At 37.5% G+C, this 20940-nt stretch overlaps 1 protein-coding gene across 1 annotated transcript in view; it reads left to right on the forward strand.

Moving 5' to 3' along the window:
• Window positions 1-20940, forward strand: part of C29H8orf34 (chromosome 29 C8orf34 homolog) — a 382763-nt gene that overhangs the window by 240617 nt on the left and 121206 nt on the right. The window contains 1 exon segment of the mRNA XM_035708243.2: window positions 7230-7365. Coding sequence (XP_035564136.2) covers window positions 7230-7365 — 136 coding nt within the window.

The following is a 20940-nucleotide window of genomic DNA, read 5'->3' on the forward strand; positions in this document are numbered from 1 at the left end:
TGCTTCTCCCTCCGCCTATGTCTCTGCCTCTCTCTCTGTGTCTCTCATGAATAAATAAATTAAATTAAAAAAGAAAGAATATTTCTAAAAATTTTGCATAGCTTTAGAGAATTATTTTAATAAATATACCTACAGTTCTCTTTTTAAAACACAGATTTGATCACTTTAACTCCCTTCATTATCTGAGACTAAGCATCTCAGGTTATAGACAAATAGCTACATAACATTCCCCAAAATACTATGTACTTTTAAATCTATGCACGTTTTCATGTTCTTCCATCCCTCAAAAACCTCCTTCCTTTACCACCTGTTCTGGCCTATATTCGTTTACTCACATCTTATTTAACATATTCAGATTTCTGATCATTCCTTTATCATTCAGATTTCAGTTGGAAAACTGAAAATATTCTACATAATTAAAATAGAATGGTGCCAAGTGCTAATAGACAGTATCTGGCAGTTTTGTCTTTTTTTTTTTTTAAACCTTAATTCATTACTTTCTTGTTTTCCATAACATTTAAAACATTTGTATCTGTTTTGTTTCTGTTTCAAATCACATTATATTATAGTTACCTACTTTCTTAAGTAGACATTAACATTCACTGAATATTTTGATTTTGAAGTATCAAAATAAAGAATATTTTTTAAAATTTCCAATCAGATTATTTTTACATAATCTTTCTCTAGCACTGTTGTTTTAAGAATCATGAGATTCCCTGGAGAAAAATGTATTCCTGATTGCTTTAAAGAAATTTCTAGTTGGCTAGTATCTTTCCTTAACAGACTGAATTTGTATCTGTTTACCACCAAAGATGGTATGTGTTATATCGACTTTATCTACACCACTGTGCTGTGTATGATGGGGAACTATCTTGGAGAATATTTAATTTTTAAAAAAGGCCCAAAGGGGAAAAAGAAAAAAGAAGGAAGAAAGGAAGGAAGAAAAGAAGGAAGGAAGAAAGGAGGGAAGGACAAACAAAAGGGAAAGAGGGAGGGAGGAAAGAAGTAAGGGAGGGAGAGAGGAAAAAGGGAAGGTAGAAAAGAAGGAAACTTTGATACCATTGATGTTCTCAGATTCAAAGTTTTCTATATTTAGAAAATGTGCTCAGCATTTCTTCCCTTAACTTATTCAGCTTTGAAAATTCCTGGACAGGAACTTCCTCAAATTCTTTAATTTGTTTTTCTTTGTCTCTTTCAATTTGTGTAAACTTTCCAAAATTTTTAAAGTTTAGGCATTTCTGTTTCCTTCTTTTGATTATTTAATCCTAGACACCTGCTCCATATAATAAAGTTGTTAAGGAAATGGAGCTATGGAGACCTAGATTTGTGGGTTGTTCTTTTTTCCTTTGCAAACTAAACATAGATTATTAGTATCCTTCTGTGACTAAACAGGATGTAGGATTCTTCATAGCTGTATCACTCTTTAGAGCTTGGCAAGTACTAGTTTTTAGGAGCTTATTGACTTTCTGCAGCAGAACTGATATTGGTAAGGAATGAAAGGATGAGTATTTCTCAGAGTAAGCCTTCTCCCAAGATTTCAAAAGCCAGTTGCACTACCACCATCACAGCTGTGCTGGACTATCCACAGCCACCACAGATGCTGAGGTTGTCTTAGCTTACAGCATCCTGAAGTCTCCAATGAACCAGAAAGTACATTCTAGCAGGCTTCATACTCTAGGGTTCTCTTTTTCTCCCACATTGTGATAGTTACTCTGAAATAGAGAAAAGAAAATGATACTCAGATGAGGACGGGGTGAATGGGCTGTCTTCAAAAGGCCTTATGAAGTATGCGTTTTGAATTTCCAAGTAGGAAGAGTATTCTGGCATGGAGCTTCTACTGTTTGTTGGAGGAGGGGGAGCAGGTGGGAGGAAGGTTTGAGGTATGTTCTGATTGGAAGTTGTTGGTGTGGGGAACCTGGAGACAAGGTAACTAGGAGCAGACTGCCTTATGCTCTTGGTTTAGGGAGCATATTTGACTTTCTCTTATTGGTTCTGAGTTGGAAATGGGGATAAAAGGAGAAAAGCTGGCCTTTATTAACCAAGTCCTGAAAGTTTTGGGGCTAACTGCTGCTTAGGCTTCACTGGATGATTCCAACAGAGTTTGTGAGTAGTGTTCTAAGTAATGTCCTATGTGGTCTTTCCGCTGTCTGTTTATATGTTCAGTCTGTAAGTCTCCTCTTTTAGACATTCTCTCCCTTGCAGGAAGTTGACCAAAAATCCAGACCTTCAGTCTTGATGATTGTTCACTTGTCCCCATAATCAATTGTATCAAAAGGGCTTCTTTATCTTCTGAATCTTTTTGATGTTGTATCCTCATGGTGATCATTTGAAAAGAAAGTGGCTGCATAGAATCATTCAAAACTTGCATTAAGTATTAAGATTAAGTATTAAGCTGATAAAGTTAAATGGACTGATATCATGACCACTGCGACATAAACAAGAATAAATATGTCCATTTAAGATGCTTTAGAACCAAGAACCTGAATGTCCAACCAAGGCCAAGAGAATAATCCCCACAGGTCATAAAGATCAATCTTACAGAGCCAAATAGTTTTTTTTTTCTTTAGATGATATCTAGCCTCTTCTAACTTACCTATTTCATTAAGCCACGTGCAGCAAAAAGTATTCACAATAGCATAGATACTATCATGACTAGTGAACAAGAAATCTAAATTGTCCGTTACTACTCTTGCCAAGGAATTAAGACTGATTTATATCCCATCTAGATTATAAGTGGTATAATTTTATAACTTCTGCCGAAGTTAAAATGACAACACCTTACAGTCTTTTGTTTGTATAATTCTTACTATTGGAAACACTACTTTGATTGATTGTGTAAATATTGAACTGGTGACACCTCCAGGTAATGTGCTTAAATAGTCAAGAGTAGCCTCATTTTGGAGCTTGGGTCTCAATTGTAATTTCTAGACTTAATGATTTATAGAATTAGTGTCTGTGTACAGAGAAATTTTATAATACTATTCTTAAAGTGCATGAAATAATAGACAAGCAAGACTAGCTAGCTATCCTGGCTGCAAAGGAAGTGGTATCTGGTAGGAACTCACAGATATCCAGGAAGAAAGGAATTATTCATGACATGAGGTTAGAATGAAAGCCTTACATTGGCTGGTTTACATATTTGTATTTCTATTAGTCCAGATGGCAAATAATTGGCCCATGATCTTAGGAATGTCCTTCTTCTTTTCTGTAAGAGAGAGATGCTGGCAAAGTCACACATTGATCTGTTCAAGGTCATTCGTCCCTGTAGGTACAAGTGCAAACACCACTGGTTATAATTTCCTTTGATCTCATTTCCCCTAGATTGGAATTTCCCTTAGATTTTCATCATTAGGGTCTAGTGAGGAAGACCACATCCAGCAATTAATAGGTTAAAGGTTATTGTTGGGATAATCTGAGATTGATGCTATAATGATTAAGCTCTGATCTAATTTTAGTAAGAGAGGAATAAAAGAAAAAGGGCCATTATGCATGTGCAATAACCAGGGGTCTCTAGAAAATGAAGAATGATTATAAGCAGCAGATAAAAAACAAAATAGGAATTAGGCAGAGGTTTTGATCCAGCATCTTGTGCAGAAGCTCTCTACCATGTGAGTGGATTATTCTAAAGTGGAATCTTGGGTCATCTGTCTACTGTGAAGATCAACTGCTTCTAGAGAATCCTTGAGAATCTTTGGCTGAGGTCCCCTATTAGGTTAGTCTTCCAATTTTGTTGATTCTGGATTGCTTCTTCAGTTGTGAAATGTGAATGAACCTAAGGGCTTACTCCAGGGAATTTTACTTCTGTATCTGTTGTTAACAATATATGATCGAATCCCTTCCAATGAGGTTCAAGAGCAGTTTTTCCCCGATATATCTTCCAATAGATGAAACCTTATAGTTGAATATCATGAAGAGGCTGTTTAAGAGGACTATTTGAATGCACTCTTAACCTATAATATTTTGTGATGTCTCTGTGCATGAGTATAGTGTCATAGGTAAAATCTTTAAATATCTGGGCCTTCCAGTTACCAATTCACAGGGAAGCAAACAGCGTGTCCCTGAGGGAGCAGACCATACTGCATTAAGGGTGGGTAAGAGTACCTTTGGTCAAAAGAGTTCAAGAATTTCTGAAAGTTTTGTTAGTTTTATTTCAAAGATGTCATTGATTCTTTTCACCTTTTCATAAGTTTGTAGGTGGTAAGACCAATATGGTTTCTGAGTAAGGGGTAATACCTTCCAAAGTTCTTTTATAGTATTTTTGTGAAGAGTGTGCCTGGGTCACTTGATATAAAAGTGATATTCCCAAAGTTAGAACCACAAAATTGAGCAGATTTTCAGCAACTGTAAAGACTGTACTTTTTGACAAAGAAATGTTTCAATCCATCCTGAAACTATATAGACATACAATATCTAAAACAGAAATCTCATGGAGAGTGGAAGCCATCTAAAATCCTTTAGAAGGTGTTCAAAGGGCCCTCAAAGCTCTGGTTTCTGGCCATGTCCAACATTTACAGTTCTTCTAGAATTATTCTGGTGACAGGCCCATGTGATTCAAAAATTACCTCAGCTATCTTTTTTTTTTTAAGGTTTTTTTTTTAAATTTATTTATTCATGATAGACAGAGAGAGAGAGAGAGAGAGGCAGAGACACAGGCAAAGGTAGAAGCAGGCTCCATGGCAGGAGCCTGACGTGGGACTCGATTCCCGGACTCCAGGATCGCGCCCTGGGACAAAGGCAGGCGCCAAACTGCTAAGCCACCCAGGGATCCCCCCTCAGCTGTCTTTTTAAAGTTTAAGCAGCCATGTAAATTTAAAGTAGTAACTAATTTATCTGTACTATACTGAGTAGTTTCACAGAGAAATTTAGTTAATATCCATTGAAAACCATCTACTGCCACCAAGCAGCTGTCTTGAGAGCACTAGAGATTATCTAAATGAAGCTAGAACCACATTTTTTCCTTCTTATTTTTTTTCAAAATGAGGGACTAGATGTTGGTATTTTATGATGGTCTCTTTGAATTCTTTAAGGATTTATCTTTTTGAGTTTAGATCGGATCAAAATCTTGGTTAAATGCTATTTGTTTGACAAAATGATCTGCTAGAGATTATTTTTTTCTTTAGCTCCTATATTATTTCTTTTTTCATGAATCCCAACTTTTATAATCACTATGTCCTTTTGAAGAAAAAGTGCATATAAAAGCCTCTTAAACATCTTGTCCGTTTTTGATGGGGGTTCCAACAAGATTGGCCCCTTCGTTTCCAAAGCATTCCAAACTCATATATATATATAGAAATATACTAAATATATTTCTATATATATATTTTAAAGTGTGCCTGTGTATATATTTACTCTGTGTTGTTCTGTGTAGTTGACAAGCTCAAGTAAGTCCAATAATTCTGCCATCTAGACTAATTTTATTTCACGTAGACGATTATATTCCAAAGACAAAAAGGTAATAGCATATTCTGCTCCAATTTGAAGTTTTGAGGTATGATCTATCAACAAATAATATTAGGCCAGACTTTCAGTGGGAGTCCTCAAAAAAAATTAATGGGAGATAGCAAGTTCCCTAACTGAGCTAAGAAAATCGTTAAGGTTCGCTTCTTCTGGTAAGGGCAAGAGAGTACATATCAAGGTGTTGCAGGGATAAATAGCAACATGAGGACGAGTCACTAACATTATCTCATAGAGGCTAATTAGCTAGCTGAAAAGTGCTGTGTTCTTAGATAACAGTAATGTCTGTGTTGTATGAGGAACACAGAACCATAAGATCAAGAGAGAAGGCTATATAGCTAGTTCAGCAAAAGCACCAAGTTTTGAAGTGGTGGTTATTGCCTTAAACAAGGGGAAGAGGGATCCCTGGGTGGCGCAGCGGTTTAGCGCCCGCCTTTGGCCCAGGGCGTGATCCTGGAGACCCAGGATCGAATCCCATGTCAGGCTCCCGGTGCATGGAGCCTGCTTCTCCCTCTGCCTGTGTCTCTGCCTCTCTCTCTCTCTCTCTCTCTCTCTGTGTGTGACTATCATAAAGAAATCAAAATTAAAAAAAAAAAAAAAAAAACAAGGGGAAGAAGCTTTGACAATCAGGTAAATGTGGTGAGTTTTTATGACTCCCATGAAATTGAGTTAAAACTCGATGTGCTTGCCCAGATTGCCCATATGCAAGTAGACAAAAGAATTTTAGTTGGTATTGCCTGTGAAAGGAGTCTATTGAGAAGTCTTCTTCAGATAACAGAAATCTTATTTATGACTTAAACTAAAAGTCATCACAATCTCAGGAAAATTTGACACTTGTTGGTTACAATATCCAGTTAAACCAGAAATACTCTTGATTGTTTTGTGAAGGGTCTAAAATGTTTGGATAGTCTGTAGCCTTATCAGGGAAAAAGTGATTTCCCTCCTTATATAGGTTATAACCTCAAATAATGGATTTTATTTTGGCAAAATTGTAATTTATCTTTTAAACTTTATGTCCCTCTTTTGCTAAGACTAAGAACAAAAAAATGGAATAGTTTTTACCAGCGCCCTTGTTCTCTGAATAAAGCAGGAGATCATGTACATATTATATCAGGACCGAATTGCAAGGGAAACTAAGATCTTTTTAAGTCTTGACTGAGGACCTGGGAAAAATAGGAGGGGGCTTCAGTGAATCTTGGTCATGACTTCCGAGTATATTGTCCTCTCCACCTGAAAAAAAAGGGGAAAAATTAAGAGTGAAAACAGAGAAGACTTCAGATGTGTTATTAGATCCTTATTAGAGGCTATTGCATGGGGAAGCTATGAAGGCAAGCTAATTACAAACAAATGGTTTTTAATTCATTTGAAAGATTATGTCTTTTTTTGATTGGCTCTGAGTTGGAAACAAAGGCAAAAATAGAGAAGCTGGCAGTCGCTGACCAAACCCTGACCATTTGGGGCTAATGGCAGCAGAGATTTTGGTGTGGTTTCTTTGCACGGTTACAGAAAGGTGGCAGATCCATGTTCCATAGTCATAGACGATAACCTGCCCACTATCTAAGTGGATTCAGCCTCTCACCATTTTTTCTCCTGTAAATTTTTTCATATGTCTTCAACTACATCTAGAAATGCTTTGAAAAATAACTCATACATGAAGCAGTATTTCTGCAAAGTGGAAATATACTTAACTACTGGCGGATATCTCAAAACATAGACTCTTCTTCTTGATTCTTTTAGGGCTAATGTTTTCTCTGCAATTGTTTATGTTGTTACAGAGGATCTTGATGATTTAAGAATGGAGGGAGTAACTACCCTTGTACCTTCTGGGAGCAAATTTAACCAAGGTCGTGCTACTCACCCTGCTGAACCTCAGGCCAAGGTCACACTGAACATCTGTTCAAGGTGTGCCAGGTAAAACAAATCATAGGTATAGTATATATAAACATAATCTTCATTTTTAAGATCTAAGATTTTGATGCAAAGGGTATACTCCTCTGTGTTAAGAATATAATTTCCTCCCAATTATCTTTTGTGCTAACATTGGCAAGGGACTTAGTCGTGCAGTTTATCCTTGTGTCGAATGCCACTCAGACCAACAATGAATCAAAGACTTTAGCTTGTCCTCGCTTCACAGTGAGAAATTTTAAGTCTTCTGTCCCTGAATTTCATTTGCCATCTGCCCTACTGTTCCCTTTCAAAGGAAGAATGAATATAAGGGCTCTAAAGCTTCAAAGCCACTTTTAAAGCACCTGCATAAAGGCAAGTTTGCCCAGGTATCATTTAAGATCTGATATTATTGGCCTCTTAACCTGCTCCTCATCTTGTTCACCTCCTGGAAAGAATTTAATCAGCTTGACACTTTTCAGTTTTGGCAGCTGGAAGCAATCTTTGCATATACTGTATGTGGCCAAAGAAGTAGCTTAAGTTACTGCCAAGTCAGCTCCCAGTGCTGGTCTAGCAGAAACTCACCAAATAGCTAGAATTCATTCTTTTGTAGGAACTAAATCTCATTTGCAAAGAGGCTTTTAAGCCTGTTTAAATGATAAAACAAGCCTTCTAACCCTTATGTAAATGGTGCAGATTAGCAAGAACAATGCACTGGCTGGCCAGTTTTATCTCCTTTTCTTTATGTCTAGCTGTTCTATTGTACTGTTTGAGAGGGGATTAGCTGCTTCGAAATAGGAAGGGAGGGAGGGTAGGAGAATCAAATCAGATTCTTGTAGCTTTTCCTCTTTTACCCTTTTGAAATTTTTATTTTAATCGCCACAGGCTTAGAAAAATAGAAAGGACACCTCTTCGAAAAGCAGGGATGTTATTTGAGACCATTAGAAATGCCATAGCACAGTGGAAACATCAATGGAAACATTGCTTCAGACCAGTTATATTTGGGTGAATTGACTTTGATGAGGGCTTCGAAGAAAACTTCTAGCATTTTTGTGATGGTATTTAGGCATCTTGAGTGTACAAGGTCATTTATGTGAAAGTTGTTTAGCATTTAAAAAACTTTTAGAGTATAAATAACAAAGATTCAACCGAGTGAACTTTGGAGATATAATTGGCTTTATCAAATAATTCCTGAATCATGCAGCTTCCCATGTAGCGAACAGAAGAGTTCACTGAGCAACGGGAAAGGAAAAATTTTTAAAGGTAGGGAGACTGGAGGTGGGCGGGAGGGGAGGGGGCAAAATTGAGGAGGGTTGTTAGCAAAGAATCCATTGTTTTAGGCATGGCTGCCCTCCTAGATGGAACAGAAGGGGTCTCTCAGTAAACTTCCTAGTGCTGACCAGGAAATTCCCATGATGACTGGTTAAAGGTTACACAGTCCAGGAGAGTTGAAACTGCAGTCCGATTAAGTATTAAGTCTTGGTTTACTGACTGAGAGTCTCTACTTAAATGGCTCTATTATGGCCCTGGGGTTTCTTTTTAACAGTATATTTGTTCATTTACAGTTTGACTTGTGGGGGATTAGTATTTGATCCTTCATATCATTTGTAAAAGATTATTTTATCAAAAAGGGAAGCCTATGAAAATGGTATGTTTCCAAGCTGCTGAGGATTTGAATTGAGAAGGGGCCAAGCACCCACCTAACCCTGAATCATCCACCATTCAGCTTGCCAATAATAGAGTTAGACCGTAAATTGCAAATAACCTGTATTTAAGATTGAGCCTTTAACTAATTTATTGAAGAGGTATTTGATTGAAAAAACAATCGATTACATTTATTGTTTCCTCACTACATAGCACGTACCATTCTAAGCACATTAAATACATAAATTTATTTAACTCTCAAGTAACGAAGTTAATTACAGTTGTTATCCTCATTTCGTAGATAAGGAAGCTGAGTCAGGAGTTGGTTAAATTACTTGTCCAAAGTAACACAGCAAGTAGGAGGCAAGACACATTTTCAAACCCAGGTAGTATAGCTGGACTGACCGCTTTGTCATTTTATTTTATTGCTAAGTTGTTGTCTGAAGGTAAAGACGGAAGCCTCAAATGGTTAGAAACAATGAGATAGGAAGAGATTTGGGGTGTTTCAAATAATGGGAGCTCCTGACTTTTGATGGAGTATAGGCAAGCTTGTACTTCCAAAAGCAAGATAGGGAAGTATTGATTCAGGGAAATGTGGTAAATAGTTTGGACGAAAATACTAGGCTGTGGATTTTAGGGGGCTACCATAGTCAGAATTCAGAGTGGAACTAGTATGAGTTAAGAACTTTAGAGAACCTGAGATTTTACCTTATCTGCAATCTGATGTGTTAGTTGGCCACTGTTTTATCAATGTGGGCAGAAGATAGCTGTCAGAGACCAAGGACTTGGCACTCACAACAATTGCCAGAGTGTTATCATCTCCACTGATCTCCCAATCCACAAATTTTCAGACAATGACACAAATAGGATAGGAGGTTATCGTATTAGAGAGGAACACTGAGTTTAGGAAAACAGTGTTTTATAATGGGATGTTAGCATTGCTCTACTGGGAGCCTCCATATGTCTCTTCCAAGGCTGTTTGCAATACAGACATCCCTGAACAGAGTGTCTGAAACTGAGGCTGTCAAGTGGCTTTGCTCACCAGATATGTAGGAACCTGAGAGACTCATAGAGGACTATCTCCCAATACTAATTAGAGTGAACTACTTTGGTAATACAGTGATGTGCTAATCAGAGGTTTCCATAATTAATTTTCAGACATCAATTTATATTGTCAGTTCACTTCTCCTAGTTGCAAGACTGACTTTTAAGACTGAGAATTAAAAAAAAAAAAGACTGTAAGAATGAGAATTTTACTTTTTAAGTCACGGCTGGGGCAGAAGTCATAAACTGGAGGACTGTGGGCAATGTCCAGTTGTTTTGTGTCTTCCTAACATTTAAAAATACCACTGGACTAGTTACTAATTTTACATAAAATATTGGGACTTCTGTCTCATCTTAAAAATCCCTACAGGGAAAAAAAAAAAAAAATCCCTACAGGATGGGGATCCCTGGGTGGCTCAGTGGTTGAGCACCTGCCTTTGGCCCAGGGCGTGATCCTGGAGACCCGGGATCGAGTCCCACATCGGGCTCCCTGCATAGAGCCTGCTTCTCTCTCTGCCCCCACCCCTCTCTCTGTGTGTCTCTCATAAATAAATAAATAAAATATTTAAGAAAAATCCCTACAGGTGATAACACTGGGGCCCACATTCTCAGATGATTACCCAGTAGCAGCTTTCCCCTTAGGCCCTTAGACCCTGCAGCTATGCTCCAGTTCACCTCACATTGTCTATCCAGCTTCACTCACTTATAGTACCTGTGTAAAGTCTGTAGGCCTTTGTAACCTCTGATTTGTAGAAATTTCGATGATAAGCAATGAATCAGGACTGGAGGAATGCAGGCTGAGGTACCTCAACAGGCCACTGGGTGAAGATTTTGGTGCCCAGAAAAGGCAGATAATACTGTCTCAGGGTACCTGACTGCACAGGAGTTTATGGTAGGCAGGTGGTAGTTTTAGAGTGACCAGGTGATCCCTCAGAACTCAGAGAGAGTGAGTCAGTCAGTAAGCTGCAGACTAGACCAGCATGGAGAACATGGTTGCTCCATTTAAAGAACTATACCCATTGTCACTGCTCTTCTTGAGTGGGCACTGGTACCCAGCCTGGAAGATAATAAGAGATAATGTGGGTTTTATATAGGAAGACTAGACATTAGATTTGGGGCCTTTTAGGATCAGAACTTAATTCTAAATCTCACTGGATTGGAGACACTGTGGTGCTGATGGATAAGAAACTTTTGGATAATTAATGTTCAGTTGTAGGACATAAATATCAACACTTTTCAGTGCTTTACAGCAAAAGTAAATAGAAAGACAGCTTCCTTCGAAGTCTGGCAAAGGGATTTTTATGTGCCCTAAATTACCTAATGTATCATTTGGGAAAAATTATGCAAATATTCAGAAAATCTGATACTGCATCTTGCAATCCTGGAGATAACCTCTAAAGACAATTGAGAGGTCTGGACAGAATAATGTATGCAAAGGCAGCTAGCAAATTGTTCACAGTGCAAGGCTGTCAAGGAACAGGGATTTCCTCTTTTTCTCTCACTCACTGGGATAATTACCATGTAAATACTTAAGCAGTTTAAAATGCTTTGAGTTTTTTCCTCATTTTTTGAGAGGGCTGCATTAAAGTGCTCAGGTATTGAAGAAAAAAGAGCCTCATTTTTCTGACATTCTGGAATTTTCTCCTGCCTTAGGCTTTTAACTAGGGAGAAAAAAAAAAAAGTATGTCCATCTTCCAGGATTTATGTATTTAATAAAATGGTCTAAATTGGAAATATTTTTGCTGTTTATTTGTTTGTTGTTCCTTCAAGTTTTAAGGTCAAGAAATCTGTTTTTTTTTTCTCCCTTAGAACTGGAGAGGTAAAATGCATAGGTGAGATTATGGTTTTGTTGTGATCTTGAAATAATACTGCAGCTGCAAGATATTGTAGACAAGCTCAGTGAAGATCAATGAAACTTAAGTGATATTCAGAGTTTCTGCAAAGAACCCATCAGTGAGCAAGTTAATGTTAAGAGGTAGAGTCTACTCTATAGATTGCTATTTTTCTCAATCTTTTTTTCAGATATTGCACCACTTATGCACTACTTACGGAGTCACAGTATGTAGAAATGAGTTTGCATATGATATGTCTAGAACATTATTGCTTTTATAAAGTTGAGGGCATTCAGTCAAAGGCCACAGAGCCCTCTTCATTTGGAACCTGACGGGAAGACATAATCTGTAATGAGACTGATGGGTTCTACTGGGATGATTGAGGGATATAAGATACAGGAGACCACTGGTGAGACTTCCACTTTCCAAGACATCAGGAAAAGAGGAATTCAGCCCGCATTAAATTGCTCTGTAAAGTTTTATGTGGGACAAGGTGACTAAAATATCAAGAATGTCAAAGTTTATTGATTAGCCTGGTTACAAGAAATAAGAAGATTACAGAATTTTTTTTTTCCATAAATACTTCACGTATGGTTGGGAAAGTACAACGGAAAGAAAGCTTGCGTTTTCAAGCTGGAAAACTATTCCAGGAGAGTGTTACTCCTATAGCTCTTGATGGCCTTAGTCTGATGTGGGCATTGCTGCAGTTTGTGTGATTTAATCAGAGATGATATCACCTGGCAAGTGGGAAAATCTTGGCTAGTAGATACCTGACCAACCAAGATATATTAAGATTCTAACCCAGAACATCTCATTTTCCCCCTCAGATTACAAAGTAAAAAAGCTATCATAAAACAGCAATGTTAAGTAAATAAGAATTTTCTGTGTAGGATGTAGCAGTGTCCTTATAACTGGTGATTTTACTCATTACAAAGTAGATTTTTAATATATTCATTGAGTATCTCAGTTTGACTTTTAGAAGATTCCACCAATATAGCTAACAAATCCTTGAATGTATGGGCAAAACAAGTTACATTTGTTGCCTGGGAATCACACTAAGTAGTATCAACTAAAAAGTAGTGTCAGTAGGTCAGTAATGCAAATTGTAATTATCAGCAACATTTCTGTGGTTTTAAAAAACAGTGGTTTGTAAAATTCTGAGTTTCAAATTATGTATTTTTATCAAATGTCCTAACTTTTTGCGGTAACATAACAGTTAAGATACCAATAGCCAGGAGGCAAATGTGGATACCAAGGCACCGAATTACTATTTCAGTGACGTTTATAAGCCATTTTTCTGGAAAGACCACCCATTAATTCTGTCTACCTACTGCCATTCTGAGGAGTTAAATCTTGTTTTCTTGGACTCCTGCCAGGGCATTCTGGGTGGTAAAATGCTATTTGTTTTTGATGGTGCAAGTGTTTGCATTCATTCATGCTTAACATCAATAGTGCACACACAAAAAGAAGTGAAAGCCATTTTAAAAGAAATTGGATTATAGTGAACATACAGTGACCTTGGCTCAGAAACTATAGCATGAGAATGCTAGGGAAAATTTGTTTCCAAATAGTCTGCTGATTTTTAACTGATTTGCTTCATGACATGGTATCAAAACTTGTTCATCATTTTTCCTAAACATCATGACATTAAAATACTGAATTTGTTTGTGTGTTGACTTGATACATAAAGCAGGAGACATGCTGTGGTAAAGGTGAATGAGAAATCTTGGAAGTGTGAACTAATCTCAAACTATCTATATTAGGATTTCCTAGCTGACCTGAGGAAATCTGCATAATTAATCATACATTATATTCACTTTCACTTTCCTAGGCACTTTTTCTTTTTTTCCTTACCTGTTTTTAGAAGGCTTAAATTCAGCAAGTTTGGGGATCCCTGGGTGGCTCAGCGGTTTAGCACCTGCCTTTGGCCCAGGGTGCGATCCTGGAGTCACGGGATCAAGTCCCACATTGGGCTCCCTGCATGGGGCCTTCTTCTCCCTCTGCCTGTGTCTCTGCCTCTCTCTCTCTCTCTGTCTATCATGAATAAATAAATAAAATCTTAAAAAAAAAAAAAATTCAAGTTCTCAGTGGAAGGAAAGGTGAGCAGAGGTGACATTGAAAAATGAGTAAGGACAAAAATGGGACTTCTATCACTTGTTTAAAGTTAAAGATTGTTCATAAAAATTGAAATCTCATATTTTATATCATATCTATATGTAGCTTCAGCTTTATGTAATATTAATGCAGAAATCAAAACCCACATGAAATCAAATGAAATTCCCCAAATTCCCAGTATTACATTTAGCTATGACTATACCAGTGACTACACAGTAAAACACATAGTTTTCTTAAAATGAAAGTAAAGCGATAAATCACCCAATTTCATTACAAAATATTTTTTTCCTATTGCAAATTAAAAGGCATTTAATATAAATTCCTTGATTTTGACTGGAGAGAGGGAGGAAAAAGAACTCCACAACAGCAGCAATATAAGATTTTAAAATCAGTGTTTAACTGATATGAAGGAGAAAGGTATTCATTGTACTCCTAACTTCTAGAATTTGGGCTTTCGGCAGGTTTGACCACAAAGCCTTCGACCCAGGCCACTTTTTCATTCTTTGCCTGTGACTTTTTTCTTGTTAAACTAAAGTTAAATTGTTTTTTTGGTGCTTAAAACTGCTAAGGGGAAAATATAATTTTTGGTTTGGAAAATTTAACTCACATAGGACCACGTCAAAGGGTCCGTGCCCAGTGTCTCCCAGCTTCCTAGAACCCCTTAAGCACTGCTGCCTAGGTGCTACAGGCCCAGCCAGAGAAACTGCACAACTCCACCTGTGTTAGCTACTGAATCCACATGCATCTGCTGTGATGGCTGCTTTCTATACACCTACAAAGGCCATGACTTATTGCTGAGGGCAGCTGGCCAACTGTGAGAGTAACTTCGAGAAAGCCATATTGGGCACTCTCTATAAAGCAGCTCCTTCTCTGGTGATAGCACCCCAGGTAAGTGCACAAAAGCAAAACACAGTTGCAGACCTACTTCTTTCCACTCTCGACATCCTGATGCCTGACGTGTGTACAATTTGACAACAGCATCAAGAGCTGATGAGAGAAGCTGGAAAGGATTCTAGTGACTTAAAAATTCCATAGCATTGTCTCTGAAGAAGTGTGTCCGGAAAAAAAAAAATTTGAGACTGTGAGCCTTCTGGCAAGAACAGTTCCTCAAAACGTCGAGGTCGTTGGGAGAAACACCAACAGCCAATTATATAAGAATTTAAATGATTTCCCTTGGTTTCCCCAGCACTCGATGGGTTTACAGATGCCACAGTTGGTGTTCAGTTGTTTATTCATGGAGTCAACACCAGGTTTAAAGTGGCTGAAGAATTAGCCTCTACGAATAGTCTGCTTGAAACAGCTACAGGTACTTTGTGGAAAATATTTGAATCTCTCGTGTGTTATTGTGTTATTGAACTAGTAGCATCATTGATGAATTTTCACTGGCTGTTGTGGCCTGAGCCATCCTCACGTCCATGAATTTTTGTCAAAAACCAAAGCTGAATATTCTGACTCACCCTACCGCACATCAGTTTGATGCCTTGTTAGTGGTGTTTTCTTGCAGTTTTTTGAGCTAAGGGCTGAGATTAAAAGTTTCCTGAAAGAGAAAAATCACCCTCATGTGCTATTACTGAACACTGAATAGCTTTGGAAATTAGCTTTTCTTCATACTTGATAACATTTCCTTATTACAAGATAAAACAGTGCTTATATGACAACCTTATATGGTATAAAGTCATTTTGATGACAATTAATGTAATTTGAATTACATCATGTTAAGCTGTTTGATATGCTTGTGTTTTATATGTATGTGAATTAATATTAGTATTTGGTAGTACCTATCTATGTGAAAGAACATTTTTAAGGGTGAAATATCTAAGATCTCATTACAGGATCATCATTCGCAGATGAAAATTTGCTATCAATTTTGATGAAAGGGAACCCCAATTTTGTTTTTTTTTGTTTGTTTTTTTAATAAATTTTTTATTGGTGTTCAATTTGCCAACATATAGAATAACACCCAGTGCTCATCCCATCAAGTGCCCCCCTCAGTGCCTGTCACCCCTAGTTTGTTTCCCAGAGTTAAGAGTCTCTCATGCTCTGTCTCCCTCTCTGATATTTCCCACTCATTTTTTCCCTTTCCCCTTTATTCCCTTTCACTATTTTTTATATTCCCCAAATGAATGAGACCATATAATGTTTGTCCTTCTCCGATTGACTTATTCCACTCAGCATAACACCCTCCAGTTCCATCCACGTTGAAGCAAATGGTAGGTATTTGTTGTTTTTAATGGCTGAGGAATATTCCATTGTATACGTAGACCACAGCTTCTTTGTCCATTCATCTTTCTATGGACACCGAGGCTCCTTCCGCAGTTTGGCTATTGTGGACATTGCTGCTATAAACATCGGGGTGCAGGTGTCCCAGCGTTTCACTGCATCTGTATCTTTGGGACCCCAATTTTGAAAAATGTTATCCTCCCCCCAGAAAATTTTTATTAGTAAACCTGTATTAGAAAAGATTGTAATTGGTTATTATATTTTAGACTCAGTTACTAAAAATTTTTGGAAAAATTAACATCATTTTTATTTACAGATATGACAGATATCCAGCCTGTGGCCCCCAAAATCAACATACTGTATTCAAAAGCACTGTTTAAATTCACTTATCAGATTTTATGGTTATTACCTTTTAGATTTTGTTTGTTGTGAGGGCACTTTTTCAAACAGATAATACCGGAGACACTCAGATGTCTGTAATTGTTTTTAACAGAATAGCATTATAATTAATTTATAACACAAGGATCAGACTTTGTTTACTCTTAGGGGCATTTTAGAGTTTCCTGAGAAGGATTCTTCCCCAAGTTTTCTGTTTCTTCCTCTTTGAAGTCCTTTTATTTTTTTTTTTCTTTAAGATTTTATTTATTTATTTGAGAGAGAGACCGAGATAGCAAGAGAGAGAGAGAGAGCAGGGAGGAGAGTCAAAGCATGCTCACCACAGAGCAGGGAGCCTGACCCAGGGCTTGATCCCATGACCCTAGGATCATGACCTGAGCTGAAGGCAGTCCTTCAACTGACTGAGCTACCCAGGGGCCCCCTCCCTTGAAGTCTTCAATGAGTTTCATCAACCTCTACTGGGTATTAGTGAGAAGGACAATTAAAGAGCTTTGATTTTCTTTTTACAGTTTTACAGATAGCATGATTCTATCCGAGATAGAAGTTGGATATTTCAGGGCATCTTGGTCCTGGATTAAACCAAGGAAAGACAATAAATTAAGGACAAATAAAGGAAAAGGCCTAGGATACCCTCCTGACCCTAGAATTGAGGAATATGTCTAGAAACCTGAGTAGCCTATGGACAAGAATAGTAAATTTCTGTTTTTGTTTGCTTGATTTTCCCTGGGGAGAGGAATAACACAGGTAATAGACCAAGAGGCACACAGATTCAGTTTATGATTTCCATCTGAAACCACAATGTGTTTTGATCTGAAAACTGCCCCAGTATGAATCATAGCAAACCCTCCCTGGAAGTGGAAGAAAATAAGTAAGAAAAGATGAAAATAAGAACTTGTCCATGTCCTATAGGCTGCCTATTCTATTCCTAGGGTGTGCATTGCCCAAATCCTACCCAGAGTATGACCCATTTCTTGTAAGACAAAAAAAATAAAAGAAAGAAAAAGGACCATGGACTCATTATCTAGAAATATGGCTTATGTCATTTCATCAAGATCTGTAGGCAGGAATAACTGAGATGATATACTCACCCAGCTTCTCATGTGAAGATCTTGAGAGAACAGCAAGGCATATGTCTAAATTTCCTAGTGTTCGGGTGCTAGCTGTAGAGATGGTGAGAAATTGTCAGACTTAGAAGTCTTTTGAAGATAGATCCGACATGATTTGTTGTTGGAATTAAGTGGTACATATGAGATAAAGGGAAGAATCACATTGATTCCAAATATTTGCCAGAGTAACTGAAGTATGGTGTTCCATTGGTGAGATAGAGAAGATGGGAGGAGCTTGTGTAGGCTGATGGAGAATTAAGAATTTTGCACATGTTAAAATTGAGATCCCTATTGGACATATGTGGTCAAAATCTCTCTCAGCAACAGAACTGACAGCTAATAGAGTGAAAGATTACTTTCTCTTTCAGCAGTATGAAAGAAATGAAAGAGTTTGCCATGTCTTTCCAGAACAGGCTTTGTGATTGACTGTCACTGGCATTGGGATTAATCAACCACATTGATCAGAAGTCACCTCATATCTCACACCTCTTCATCTCCCCCAGCATGGTTGGTTCAAGATCTACCATAATCTGCTTAACTTGCTTTTCCTTTTTAAGGCTTTTATCATGCTTTCACTCTCATTAGAATATTAACTCTATGAGAGCAGGGACCAAATCTGTCTTGAATCACTGGTATATCCTCAGTACCTTAAATAATTTGCGATCCACATGAAATAGTCAATGAATGCTTGGATGGGCAGATTAGAGGAATATCAACTGGAATAGCTTTCTCTCTATTTCTTTCTCCGTGTGTCTCTTTCCGTTTTTATCTCCATCTCTATCTCTAGATTTATCTTTCTTTCTCTCTATCAACATCTCCATTTTTTATCTCCAGATTCTACTTTCTGTTGGACTATTCCAATTAGATGGTCCCGGTGCCTGGATGCTATGTGTTTAAAATATCCTTAGAACTTATGTCCTTTCCCAGGGTTTAAATGGTAATCTTTAAAAAGGCAATGCTAACCTCTCCCCAAGTAATGTGCCTACCAGAGAATAGGCACTGCATGGGGGTGATGAGATCTCCGATGAGCTCTAGTGAGTCATGGGCTCACCCGTATGTTAGGGAAGAGACCTCCTTTATTTGACAATTTCAACAGAATCATGAGAAGTTGTGGAGAAGCACTTGCCAAAAGGAAGAGATTCAGCACAGATAAAATAATAGGATGACCATCATAATAAAATAGAATCAGTAAAATGTTCTATTTATAGAGAGCTTTAAATTGTAGAAAGTATTTTGGAAGACATTAATTCGTTTAAAACCAGTCCTCATAATTTTTATATCCACTGTACAAATGATGAAACTTGATCCAGAGAATTTAAATAACTTCTACACACAGCTAATAAATGTCTTTGGTGGACATGAACCCAGGGCTTCCGAATCAATATTCAATGTTCTTTTAGCTATAGTACATGGCTTCTATATATCATTCCGAAACTCAGAATCATTCCTAATCTTCCATTTTCTAGCTTGGGGTTAATAATAGCCCTTGGTGATTTTCTTTCCACTAACATTGTTATCACTGAGACCCTCCTTAAAGTTCCTTCTGCATCCAACACACACTTCAGTTGCTATCCGTAGCTATCTTTGTGATTTTTTACTTCCTCCTCCCTCAAGTGCCCAGTATCTTTACCTCAACCCAGTCCTGTGGATCCCTCTCCCTTCTGGATTTAGTCTCTACTCCAAGTGGTTTTCTCCGCTTCAAATGTGAGAATTCTTATAGTGTGACTCTAGATTTTTTTAGTACCAACCAGCATGACAGGAGGTTACCAGTTAAGTCCTGAACAGTAGAATCTTCTTTTGGAGTTTAGTAATGACAGTAAAGGGTAGGTATCTGGGAACAGCTTTAAAAAATAATAATTTTTGCCTTTATCTTTTTATTTTTTATCCTATGCCCTGAGTCCCAGTTTAACTGGTTCTATGTGTGTATCCCATAATCTTCCTTCCAAAATCATCTCCCCTCCCTCTGCATGGAAGACTTTTGCCTTATTCACAACTCACAGACATATCCAAATACTCATTCTTCCAGCACAGTTCCTATTTGCTTTCTTCCCTTTAAAGTTCTCTCAGTACTTTTAAATTGAAAACAATTACTTTTTTTTTTATTCTCCTGGTTAATTTTTTATCTTTACTTCTGCTCAAGTTCACTTTCTTGCTAGTTATGATGCACTTGCATTCTCTTCTCTTAGAGAAAAAAAGGTGGCAAGATATGCATTGATTCATCTTGTATCCAGTTCAGAGCTCCAACAGTTTACCGGGGATATGTTTGGAATGGCTGTCATTCCTGCCACATTGCCTACATGGATAATAAAGGGGAGAGGGTTGGAGCTAAGGTTAAGAGCAGAACTAAATAAATATGTGATGAAGTCTAAAAGTTGGACAGTTTTACATACTGAGTGGTCTAGTGAGTATAAATTTCTAATCTGTGGTTTGAAATTGTCTTTATTTTGCTATCAACTCTTTATTAGTTTGCTAACTTTAGTCACCTGTTTCCAGCCAGTTTTCTTCTTTAAGACTAAGCATGCCTTATGTCCATCTTCTCTAGCCCACATATTTTTTCCCCCAATAAGGACATTATTAAAATAATTTTCTTTAAATCTCAATAAATTAGGAGATGTTACCATTTTTAAAAACATCACTTCTTAAAACTCACGTTTTTATTTTTTTAAGATTTTATTGATATATACATGAGAGACAGAGAGAGGCAGAGACATAGGTAGAGGGAGAAGCAGGCTCCTTGAGGGGAGCCTGATGTGGGACTCCATCCTCGTACTCAGGGACCACACCCTGAGCGGAAGGCAGATGCTCAACCGCTGATCCACCCAGGGATCCCTCACACTTTTCTTATAATTTACTTTTCTTCTTGCTGTAATAAACCATTTAACAGTTTCTTCAGAGACTCCATAGGTAGCAAATTTTCATTTTTGTGTCTGAAAATGTCTTGGATGCTTCCTTCCCTTGGAATAATGGTTTATCTAGTGATTTGGGTTCATTCCATTTGTGGTTGTTTCTCCATGTCATTGTTATATTCCTTCATAAGTAATCCTTCTTTATCTCCAGCAACTCTTAAATTCTTTCTTTGCTTCATATTCAACTACCATTTAGCGTAAGACCATCAAAATTAATGTTTTCCATCTGAGACTCATGGCTCTTCCCTTTTAACCACTCTTGTTTTTGACTATTTGCTCTCCTGTATTCCTTCTCTTCTCTCCTTCAGGCACCCATCTAGAGCTTTTCCATCTATTCTC

Source organism: Canis lupus, chromosome 29, assembly GCF_003254725.2.
Source record: "Canis lupus dingo isolate Sandy chromosome 29, ASM325472v2, whole genome shotgun sequence".
Classification (NCBI taxonomy): Eukaryota; Metazoa; Chordata; class Mammalia; order Carnivora; family Canidae; genus Canis; species Canis lupus.